This window comes from Chaetodon auriga, chromosome 16 (genome assembly GCF_051107435.1).
Source record: "Chaetodon auriga isolate fChaAug3 chromosome 16, fChaAug3.hap1, whole genome shotgun sequence".
Lineage (NCBI taxonomy): Eukaryota > Metazoa > Chordata > Actinopteri > Chaetodontiformes > Chaetodontidae > Chaetodon > Chaetodon auriga.
In genome coordinates, this window is record NC_135089.1 from 19788885 (window position 1) to 19801190 (window position 12306).

General features: G+C 43.4%; 1 protein-coding gene across 8 annotated transcripts in view; it reads left to right on the forward strand.

Moving 5' to 3' along the window:
- The window catches only part of hdac5 (histone deacetylase 5), a 58069-nt gene that overhangs the window by 34870 nt on the left and 10893 nt on the right, over positions 1 to 12306 (forward strand). For all 8 annotated transcript variants that reach the window (XR_013078286.1, XM_076751662.1, XM_076751663.1 and 5 more), the window contains 15 exons: positions 2359 to 2490; positions 2677 to 2786; positions 4283 to 4399; positions 4719 to 4830; positions 5043 to 5156; positions 5269 to 5462; positions 5540 to 5658; positions 5783 to 5978; positions 8605 to 8716; positions 9929 to 10062; positions 10475 to 10595; positions 11308 to 11357; positions 11440 to 11547; positions 11634 to 11689; positions 11827 to 11914. Coding sequence is in view for 7 of the 8 variants with exons in the window: in XM_076751662.1 (XP_076607777.1) it covers positions 2359 to 2490; positions 2677 to 2786; positions 4283 to 4399; positions 4719 to 4830; positions 5043 to 5156; positions 5269 to 5462; positions 5540 to 5658; positions 5783 to 5978; positions 8605 to 8716; positions 9929 to 10062; positions 10475 to 10595; positions 11308 to 11357; positions 11440 to 11547; positions 11634 to 11689; positions 11827 to 11914 (1763 nt within the window). In the remaining variant the exon portion in view is untranslated. The remainder of the gene's footprint in view (positions 1 to 2358; positions 2491 to 2676; positions 2787 to 4282; positions 4400 to 4718; positions 4831 to 5042; positions 5157 to 5268; positions 5463 to 5539; positions 5659 to 5782; positions 5979 to 8604; positions 8717 to 9928; positions 10063 to 10474; positions 10596 to 11307; positions 11358 to 11439; positions 11548 to 11633; positions 11690 to 11826; positions 11915 to 12306) is intronic.

Here is a 12306-nt window from a genome sequence, read left to right on the forward strand (position 1 = left end):
TTTGTAAACCACATTTAGTCTCATTTTTATTCGTCAACAATATTGCGTTATATATTTAATCATAGTTATCCTCACATGACCAGCATTTACATTGCGTCCCGTCTTGTTTTTGTCACATGATAAAGGTTCGTTGATGAAAGCAACACTACCCTACAGGAACCTGAGCTAACTGTTCACCAGGTTACTATTATTATTATTATGAATCTGTTCTCACATGGCACATATGTAGTTTACAATGACAACAGTGGCAGATTTGCCTTTGAAGTGCAAAGTTATATTTTAATCAGGAAGGATGTTTCCACCTACGTGTTTATATGTGCAATTACAAGTCGGGCATATAAAAAAACATGAGTGGAAACGACAGAATTTTGGAGGAAGAAACACATATAATATATAATAATGATATAAAAAAATACTGCGAAAGGTTTTTTACTGAGCTGAAGTTGAACAGTTGGTGTATCAGCAAGAACAAAATGCAACAAAGTACAATGGAAACAGACTTAGTGAATAAATGATAACGTTATGTACATGAAGCATGTGACTTAAATGTTCCCGGAAGCTTCCACTCCACTGCAGAGATGAAAACATCGTATCTGCATGGACCAACGAGGAAACCTTGCATAACTTAACATAAGACACACATGAATGCCACATTTCCAGCACATTTTACACATCGTGTCTGTTTGTATGAGGTTTGACCAATGCTTTTAAATTTGCTATAGTCACCCCAACTCCCAACAACAGTGGTTCATTAATTCCCATGTGTGTGCTAAATTTAAGATAAGATAAAGGAAAAAAAAGAAACACATTTGGATGGAAACTTAAGGATTCTTTGATTTCATGCAGAGGTAATCCAGCAAAAATGACAACTGTCACTGGCAGACTTAATCAGCTGCAGCAAGCTAGCATATTAAGCTAATGTTAGCACCATGAGTTGGTTGAAAATGTCATCTCAGGCTGACTTTTTAATGTTTCCAGCTGGCTCTTCTTAAAACAATAATCCTCTAAGAGTCTTAAAGATGCACTCGGTGGCTACGCACATGGTATAAAAGACTGAGGCTAAAGCTAGATGTCCTGAAAAGATTGCATTTTTTCCAGCTGATGATCCATGTAGAAGACAACAGGAAATACTGTACAGAAACACCATTGTTCTTGCATTGCAATGGAGAGCTAGTTACAGCATAAGGAAAAAGGTAAGATCAAGAACAAAACAACCCATTTGACCGCTTAGCAGACATGCTTATTTTCGGCGACATAACTTTCCCAAATCCAGGAAACAGCAGGACAGAGCTTCCATTTAAGTTAACTCTGATACCATCACTGATTTTTTTTATTCAGCTGACAGCATCGGTCCGACAGTTGAGCTGTCCTTGTGCAGGATGAATACACACTTTTCCAAAAGTGTCTTCCCTTCAACCAATACTTAAAGTTCAGCAGCAGTAATAATTTTCATTTGTGCCCCGCTGCTTTCCAGACATGCCCAACACATGTCAGAACAGCCCACCGTCAGGTCTTCTTTAGCGGCACAATCAGATTAACTGTGGTTAGGTTCATTTACATCTGCGGCTCTGCGGTCTTAGTAATTACATGCTGAGAAATAAATCCTCCATATATGCCCTGCAGCCTATGGATGGAGTGAATGGCTTAATAGCACACATTTAAAATATTGACATTTAAACGACTTGTACAAGCTCCCTTCATGCCAATATCCAAGTCTCACTCAGTCAGCTCCGTCATTGACTGCCCCGATGCCTCACAGTCAAGTGGTAAGCAATGACAAAGCATCCAAGCACTCCTCAGATCCAGGACTGTTGGATACTGTTCAGGCAGCTTAAACCAATAAAACCTGGATGCTTTTTCCTCTTCCTGCTCCTTGCCCTTAACCTTGACTTTTGGACCGAAGCTACCTTAAAATACACCAACTGTAGCTGCTCATCCGGCAAGCAAACTAGCCAACCAAAATGTGCAGCCAGCCAAAATGTGATGTAGGATTACCAGACAGCCTGCGCTCCTGTATCTGCCCTGATAGTCTCCTGCTGGCAAACCACCAGGCATCTTAAAATACCCCCATTAGATTCTCTGCCAAACAAAACACTAAGAAACAAAGAGACGTACAAAAAGGTAATTACATGACAATGAGACATGAAAATGACAACAAGACGAGATTTAATACTCAAAAAAGGCAAAATCAAGAATGCACAAAAGCAACTACATTGATATAAAATGTATATTCTTCTTTTGGCTGTATTCCAAACAGACTGTAATATAACTATCCCCCCCCCTCCCCCTCTCTCTCCCCCTCTCTCTCCCCCTCTCTGTCCCCCTCTCTCCCCCCGTCTCTCTGGGTCTCTCGTCCAGTCTCCGAGCCTAACCTGAAGGTGCGTTCACGGTTGAAGCAGAAGGTGGCAGAGAGACGGAGCTCTCCACTCCTTCGCAGGAAGGATGGAACGGTTATCAGCACCTTTAAGAAGAGAGCCATAGAGATATCAGGTGAACACACACACACACACACACACACACGCACACACACTTATGTTGTACATACTTGCATGAAAATGTTTTTCACTCTTAAAGAAGTATGAATTTGAACATGTAAACTCAGTATGAATAAATTATTTTAATATTACATTTGTCGCTCCCTCTCTTTTTCTTTGTGTGTCTGTGTCTCTCGACCAGTCTCCTCTCTCTGTAATAGTGCTCCAGGTTCAGGTCCGAGCAGTCCCAACAGTTCCAATTCAGCTATCGCCAATGGCAACACAGGATCTGTCCCCAACATACAGACTGAGGTGCGCTGCAAACACACACACACACAAACACACACACACACACACACAAACACTTTACTTTAAGATTCAAAGTTATACTCATCAACACATGCACATTGACACTATTCATTTCTTCATACTGGACACGCAGCTCGAGCCTGCCCCCTACAGTTCGCTGTGGGTCAGGAAAAACCAAGTCAGTTCATTTGTACATTTGCAGAATAAGTGCTTTAGAGAAATAAAAATGCATCAAAACCGGACAGAAATAAACAGGTAATGTGAAGAGTAGCTTTATATTTTCATTACAGTAAAGGAGGAAAGGCAGATTTAAAAAGACTGAGTCTTAGGATGGAAATGAACAGCGGTGATAGGTGACAAAGACCCAGCAGCAATAGGAATCACTTGTTGCCTTGACTTTGACTGGGAACATGTAATGGTAATGGAGAACCAGTAGATCAGAGAATCTGAAGGCTTTGTAATTCATTTCCTTTGTTTTTCGTGCAACTTGCTACACATTTTTGTATTTTTTTCTTTTAATATTGTGTTATGTTTGCTATATTTAGTTATTTTTTTCTGTTTTTGCAGCATGTTACGGTTAGTGTTGGGACGTCTTGTTTTGCTTGTGTGGTTTCTGAAGTTGTAGCATTTTGTGCATTAAACTGGAGAATTTTGGCTATCCAACAAATCAGCTTAGAAGAGACTGAAGATTGTGTTTCTCTCGGTTTAAAGGGAAAATATAGCTGCATGTAGTCAGTGTAGCAATGATTAGTAATGTTATATTTTCTAAAAGCAGATCCCAGCACAAATATATGTAATGCACAGTGAATGGGGTCTAAAATGGAACCTTGGGGTACACCACAAGCGACATGGGCAGAAAAGGATGAAGAATTATCAGGGTGTTTATTATGGTTGAATACTGGACCCAACTGCATCAAACACTTCCTTAAGATAACTACTGTATGTGGAATTATGTCCACTGAGCAACCTAACAAGGCTCACATTGAATTGAGTGCCACTTATCAAATGTGGACAAGTTGCAGAAGTTTCCTTGGAGTTGGAGTGTCTGTTACTGTGTTGCTGCACAGAAACATAATTTCTGGGAAGTAGTCTGCTGATATTAACAAGGGATAATGAGGCCTGTAAATGCTGACTCACAAGCATCGTCATTTATCCCAATATGTGCAGATTTACTTTTATATGAGGACTGAAATCTGAAGTGGAGTGTAAACAGGAAGTGGGGCGGAACAGCTGGACGATTTTTCTTATTGGCAAATGTGTTTGATTGGGACATTAGATGGTTATTAAATATGCACATAAGCAGCCAAGTCGAAAGAAGGGTGAAATGACTTGATTTGAGAGAGATGCTGTTCGTCAGTGTTTACAGTAAGTGTTAATAACAATGGTTACCATAGCAACTTGGATGAATACGTACAGACCACCCTCTCTACGACCGCTAACATTCCACTGAAACAGACACCTGAACTAACCAATCTGCCTGTGTGTTTGTTTATCTGCAGCTGAGGTCTCTCCATCAGACGCTGGGGGCTGATGGGACATTGAGTCCTCTGAATCTCTACACCTCGCCCTCCTTGCCAAATATCTCCTTGGGCCTCCCTGCCAACACACACATCACAGTGGGTCAACACAACACACATACATACATACATACACACACACACACACACACAACACAACACAAAACCATATAGGCACACACAAAGCATACCATACATGTCCCTATATGCATACATACAGTACATATATCATTATCCTTTTGAAATTACAGTCAGGAAAGTGTCTCCTGAGTTTTACAGATGTTTAGTTTTACAAGTCAGGGTTGTCACCTAACCTGCAGTCATCACATTGACCAATATAGATATGACCACACTAGTGATTGTGTGGTGGTTACCTAGACTTGCCTGTGTGGTAACCATGGTAATGCCCCCTCTACAGCCTCCCCAAAAGCTGTCTACCCAGCAAGAGGCTGAGCGTCAAGCCATCCAATCACTGCGAGGGGGCGGAGCTCTAACAGGGAAGTTTCTCTCCACATCTTCTCTACCTGCAGGTAAGACTTACCAGAGCTCATAATTTAAGTTACTATGGATTAATCATACATATGTATACACACAGACACGCACACACACCCACACACACATATGTATGTAAATACAGGTATGATACAGTGTCATTTATGTATGAGGAAAACACAGTATAATTAGTTTTTAAATTTATTGGACTGTTCTGAATTGGTAATGATTTGATAATGTTTCCTTGCAGGGGTGGGTCATGATGTGGAGACACCGCCCCCCAGCTCTCACTCTGCCCATTCCTCGTTATTGCAACATGTGCTACTGCTGGAGCAGGCTAGGCAACAGACCGCAATGCTAGCTGGTACACACACACCCATGCACAAGTACACTGAAGTCTACAGTAACATCCAAGGTAGTGTCCACCCATAGTGTCCAATTCACTGTCTTTCTGTTATGATCCTCCACCCACTCAGTCCCCATGTACAGCCAGTCGCCGCTGGTTACAGCAGAGAGAGGCGTGTCCAGCGGCATGCGGGCGGTCAACAAGCTGCCTCGCCATCGGCCATTGGCTCGGACCCAGAGCGCACCTTTGCCCCAGTCCCCTCAGGCCCTGCAGCAGCTGGTGGTCCAACAGCAACACCAGCACTTCCTGGAGAAACACTACAAGGTACACACATTCACACACACACAAAATTTCACACATGCACATGTTTGCACACTTAACATTACCTTGTGTGTGTGTAGATGCTATCGAAGGGGACAGAGCTTCCCAGGCCACCGCCCACCCACCCAGAGGAAACTGAGGAGGAGCTAACAGAGACCAATGACATGCAGGAGGACGACGGAGGGGCAAGCCTTCACAGGTGTGTGGCATTTCTGACAACCAGTCAGAATGACTGATTAATCTTTATCTATATCTATATATGTTATAATCACCTGAATGTTGTTTTTAAGTCTGCCATGTTCCATGTTCTTCTAACCAATCAGGCTTCAGAAGGAGGGGTCAGATGACAGCACACACCCCTCTGAGCGACTCGGTGTGCACGTGAAGGGTGAGGAGGAGCATGGGGCGGTGCACGTGAAAGGGGAGAGCACAGAGAGCGAGCTGGATGAAGAGGAAGAGGATGAAGACATCATCCAACTGAGGGAGGGCGATGAAGAGGAGAGGGCAGGGTACACGCAGGTTTGTGTGTGAACACTCTCTGCAGAGTCTGAAAGTGCTGCAATCTGCCCATTTTACATCAGAAAGTCCCAGTGTGTCTCAGCAGCTCGACATTTATATTAGATGTTGATTTTGAAATACCAAAAGTAAAAGATAAGTGGTTGGAAGATCCAGCCAAAAAACAGAAGCAAACCAAACACTGACTATTCAGCTTCATGACACAAATACTGTCACAATATCCACCTTTTGTAGTGCTAACTTTAAAATTGGTTGAAGTGGGCACATGTAGAATGTGATGGGTGGGATGGATGCATGAGCTCATCTGATAGGGATGTGGGGGCAGGTGAGACAAAAACAGTTTGGGAAGCACTGCTCAAAGATCCCAGATCCCAGGTCAGCCTTAAATTCACCACATTTCGGTTACGCAGCATCATCCCACAGAGGGATGAATCATACGAATGCATCATCGGCCGACCTCCTGCTGTTTTGTGTCTCACCGTGTGTGCTCTGTTACAGATGTTGCTGTGCGTTAGCTCTCTGACTCATCACAGCTAACGGCTGGCCCGTTCCTTCAGTCCAAACCTGAAATGGCCAAGAGTGTTTTTCACCCTTGCACGATTGTTTGCACACACAGAAATGCTGAGCTGCATTGCGTTTGCGTATCACAGTTGGGTGTTCTTTTTCGGTGCTGCTTCTTCAGAGAAATAGCACATTGTGCTTTTGCTGAGCTCTTTACATAACATACCAACTGTATTATGTGCTCCCAATGAAATGTACCTGGATTTAGTTTACCAAAGTTTGACAGAGTGTGTTTTCACGTTACAGACAAGACTGAGTGTGTTTGAATAACTAGCTCATATGCTGTCAAAGGCTGAACACTCTGGTATTTGACCAGTTGATAGCGTGCCTGCTGTTTGAATAGCGATGTTGTATTATGTGGAATGCTGAAGCACTCTGGTTGAACTCAAAGCTTTTAATGGAGTTAACAACACAACGCAAATTATTCCAGCACATCAACCTTCTCAAAAACTGAATAGAGGTCTTTTGGAGTGGACAACTTGAGGTCTCTCCACATAACCCCCTTCCTATTTATTCTGTTGTCTGCCATGGCTGCATCATTTCACATTTCCATTGTAGTGACCCTGCTACCTAGCCCATGGTATGTAGTATGGCAGAGAATCATATTTGTTGGGTTGCTCTTTTAGCAAGCTTAGGTGCAACACAAGACACATGTCCACGCTGCTGGATAAGGCAGAAAATGAAAAAATCTGCGAGTGTGGAATCAGAAAGAAGTGCATAACACACCTGAATCTGCATAGTCAGTCCATTGTGTTGCATTGTGGGTAATGCAGGCATTAAGAAAGAAGAATGTGCTACAAAAAAAGACATCTGCTTCTGCTGCGTCGATCCTTTTTTTAAAATCTGCATCATGAGACCAGCAGTGTGGTAGGAGTGCACTGCTAAATTGATGGAGTTCTGTCTTAAACGTCAGCAGGAGTGGTCACATGTTGTCCTCCAACCCTAACCTACACACTTCAGTGTTTTTTCACTGATCTTTTTTCTCTTGCCTCATCACATCTCTGATCCATGTCCACTGTGGGTGGTTGTTTGTGCCTGAGGAGGAGGCAGCTTTTATTTGAGGAGAGGGTTGAATGGATCAATCCAAAATGTATGATCATATTTAACATTTTTTTGAGTGCGGGGTGAGTCATCAGAAGAAAAGCTTTGACATTTTACAGAAATATAAAAGGATGGGATTTGAAAATAAGATTGGACAACACATTTTGTCATTTTGTGACGTGGTAAATATGTGCAGTCACCGTTACTGGAGGGAAACGCAACTTCAACAAAGACAAACTTTCTTCAGCCGTCTCGGCGCGAAAACATGAGAGCTTTGCTGCTGGGTCTCCAGTCGAACTTGAGCAGAGACACTGACACACACACACACACAATTGTTGACGCTGCAGTGACATCACCAGGTGGTGACTCAACCGCTGGACTCACCACGGTGTGTTGCTGTATGTCTGTATGTCTTCAAGTGTGTGTGTGTGTGTTTTAGTGTCCACCCACACATGATGAGTCACCCAGTTCGCAGCAGGGAGCACAGCAACACCCCCTATATATAGACACTACAGAATGTGTGTGTGTCTGCAGTGCACACACACATACACACACACACACACACACTGTGGAGGTTGGTGATCAGTGATATTTCAGGACAGTCAGTCCAAGTGTCATGAAAACGACACACGAGTGTAACAGTTGTTGTCATGATGAAAAGTGTAGCAGCAGCAGTTTTTATCAGTCAGATGATCAGTCTGTCAAATCAATACGTCAGTGGTACGTTAGCATGTTTTCATACACAGATCCTTATGAAAGTATGCAATGATAGTAATTTCAGTATGTGTGATGACGGGGAGAGAGACAGGAGAGGGGCTGGTGTTAAGCCTTCTGTCATGTTTTATACACACACACACACACACACACACACACTCTCTCTCTCTCTCTCTCTCTCTCTCTCTCCCTCTCCCTCTCCCTCTCTCGCCTCCATCGTTGCAGTGAATGAACTGATCTCTGATTCATCCTTCTGCTATGAATCATAACTTTCTCCCCCCCCCACCTCTGTCTCTCTTCCCCTTCCCATCAGGCCTTGCAGCAGCTGGGCGTATTCCAGTCCTCCTTGTCCCACAGACCCCTGGGAAGAGCGCAGTCCTCACCTGCAGCCACTGTCAATCCCGTCAAACACCTTTTCACCACTGGTCAGTGTCTGTGTGCTGTGGTGCACATCTGCTTTGTTATTGGATGAGAGTTTGACATCAGTGGCGTCAAACCACCTACTGTAAACCACCATGCTCGTTGCCTAGCAACAGGGAGCTAACTCTCTGTTGGCTGACAGGTTTAGATGAACTCCGTGAAGTGATTGAAATACAATAGATTCTTAAGTTGCATTTTGTCTGTTGTAGCTAATTTCCTCGTTTATGAGTATATTTGATCATGTTCCTGTTCTGCTGCATTAATGTGCTGTTGCTGCTGTTTGCTACCACGACGAACTCAGCATTTCCTGAATTGGTTTCACATTAAAAGCCCTCCAGGAGTTAAGGGGACAAAATCTCTATCTTGTATTATCATAAGCATTATGTGTGATTAGTGATCATCATTTATTTGTGGTTTAAAGTATTTTAAGGCCATTTAAGTCCTTCATCAGAGAGTGGACAGTGGAGAGCGTACAGGAAATGAGGGGAGAGAGATTGAGAATGACATGTAACATGCCACTTCATGGTCAGTCATCGTGAGGCTAAAAGTAGCACAGGTGCTGCTCCTAAAAATAAGAGATGTGTCGGTCCTAACTTTATGACTCCTAAGATTTTATTCTTTTAAGTAATTCACAAAGCCCCTAAAACAATCACTAAAAGTGACCCTAAGTCTGAGAGACATCTGAGGCAGTCCAGAGCACTCCTGAGGCACTAAGATCTGCTCACAGTCAGTGATATGCTGCAGGTAACTCAGCTCATTTTTGATTTGGGAAAAATCCAATGATAATGATTAATAATGATTTTGTCATCCAGAGCATTTAAATACAAGCAAACTCAAACAACATGTGTAGCTGCAACAGGTAGCCTGGCTGCGTGCTGCAGGCTGTCTCTGCCCATAAATATCAAAGAATGCATGTAACCTCGATAAACTGTGAGTCCTGTAATGTAAACAGTGGATTCAGATAACGCATTTAAAATGTGTATCATAGCCCCGGTTCTGATTGTTGGTTCTATTAGAAGTGTTCATTGTCCTGTATGTCACACACATGCGTCACTTGCAGCTACTGACATCTTGTGGTGCTGATTTGTTACTACAAAATACATAGTGGAAGACCAATAACACATTTTCCTGCACTGAGGTAGTTGCAAATATTTCATCATGTGAGCCATTATCTCTGTGTTTGTGTGTTTATTTGTTTCTCTACCCCCCCCTTTCAGGTCTTGTATATGACAGCCTGATGTTGAAGCATCAGTGTGTATGTGGCAATGCTCACATCCACCCAGAGCATGCTGGGAGAGTGCAGAGCATCTGGTCCAGACTGCAGGAGACGGGCTTGCTGGGCCGCTGTGAGGTACACACACACACACACACACACACACACACACACACACTTTGCAAACAGGACCTTTGTACTCACAGAAGAGCTACGCCCATAATGATGTAATGTCATGGCTGGTGCACACACCGCAGGCTATCCCAGCATGCACTGCAATACACTGTCAACACTCACCTCCTAGAGAAAGTGAGTGAAGCCTTCATGGCAGTTAGCAGAGCTGATCTTATCATCATTTACTGTAAATATGTGTTTCTATCACACTCCAACACCTCCTCTCTGCATCTACACACCAAAGTTTCAATAAGTTTCATTTTATCATCTGACCTGGAAAAGCCTTTGTTTTTTTTGCAATAGTTGTGTAAGTGCAAATTTAAAATGTGCAAATTTCTAACTCGGTCTCTCTCTGTCCGTCTGTGTGTGTGAGCAGAGGATTCGTGGGCGTAAAGCATCTCTGGATGAGATCCAGTCTGTCCATTCAGAGTTCCACACTCTGCTGTATGGAACCAGTCCGCTGAATCGACACAAACTGGACCACAAGAAACTGCTGGGTACCTGTCTGTCTTTCCTTCTGTCTGTCTGTCTGTCTGTCTTTCTGAGGAACCAGCTCCCCATCTGTCTGCTCTCTCACCTCTGCAGCCGTGCACTCTATGACAGCCGCTGGTAGTGAAGTACTCAGATCCTTTAGTAAAAAGTACAATATTAGTGTTAAAATACCCACTTATGTAAAGCTACAGAGGTACTATCAGCAAAATGTGCTTTAGGTGTCAACAGTAAAAGTTCTGCATTAAAATGTCTAGTGTGACTGATACATTACTGTATTTGATATTACTATTTTGCTAACACCTTCAGTGTTTAAGCAGCATTTAAATGTCGTAGCTGCTCAAGGTGGAGCTACTTTTGGTTTGTCCCCAACCTCAGCAAACAGGAGACCATGTGACAGACTGCAACAACTCGTGTTTTAAACAGCAGAGTTTCAGTTTGTCTTGTCTGTCTTTAGTTTACAGTCACTCTGACTAAAAGATTGTTGTTTTTTCAAGAACCTTTCATTTTGCCAGTGGGATGTATGCACGGTATTTAAAATAGAAAACTTTTAGGGCCTGGGCCATTATTTACTCCACCAGCTGAAGGAGCCCTGATGTGACCTGCTGTTTAGCTGGAAATCATGAAATGAAGGATAAATCTGTAATTCTGCTTCTCTGTATTTCATCCCTGTTTACACACTGCAACACCTGTAACCTCTACTATGATTGATTATTTCAGGTCCAATCAGCCAGAAGATGTACGCAGTTCTTCCGTGTGGAGGAATAGGGGTGAGGATATCTCTCAACTCTCTGTCCGTCTCTGTCCATCTGTCTCTGTATCAGTGCTTGAGCTCTGTGCTGCCCCCTGCAGGTGGACAGCGACACAGTGTGGAACGAGATGCACTCGTCGGCCGCAGTCCGCATGGCGGTCGGCTCGGTCATTGAGCTGGCCTTCAGAGTGGCGGCAGGGGAGCTGAAGGTAACACACACAGGAAAAGTGTACGCAGTTTTTGGGAAATAAACATGAGACACTCTGTGTGACACGTCCTTCTGTTTTTGTACTAGAACGGCTTTGCAGTGGTGCGTCCACCAGGTCACCATGCTGAGGAATCCACTGCCATGTCAGTACACCCACAAGAGCTTTGTTACACCACTGCTCATTCCACTGCGTCTCATTTTGGTGATGACTAACACTTTATATCACTTTTTCTCTGGATGTGTGTGTGTGTGTGTTTGTCCTATGTGTGTGCGTGAACAGGGGGTTTTGTTTCTTTAACTCAGTAGCCATCACTGCCAAGCTGCTGCAACAGAAACTGGGAGTGGGCAAGATCCTCATTGTGGACTGGGTGAGCATCTCACACACACACACACACACACACACACACACACACACACACACACACAATCTGTCAGCACTGTCACCTGTCGCAGGTAAAAAACTGAGCGACCTTAAACCAGTTCAGTCTTTCCTCACCTTTCTCCATGCAAAACCATCCGCCTCTTTAATAAAAATCCAAGGCTGATTCATTTTTCACGTGACAGATCTGGGACATTTTCTTGGTCATCTTGGATCTCACTTCATTCTACATGAATCTCAACTTGGAGGAAAAGTGCTCTCTCTTATAATTTGAGCATCCAGTTAATATCTTTGAAATCACTGACTTAGATGTGCACCCTCCATTCAAAAATGTATTTTTTCCTCTTGTTCCTGCAGTCGAATGTTTGAGCTTCACTGTGC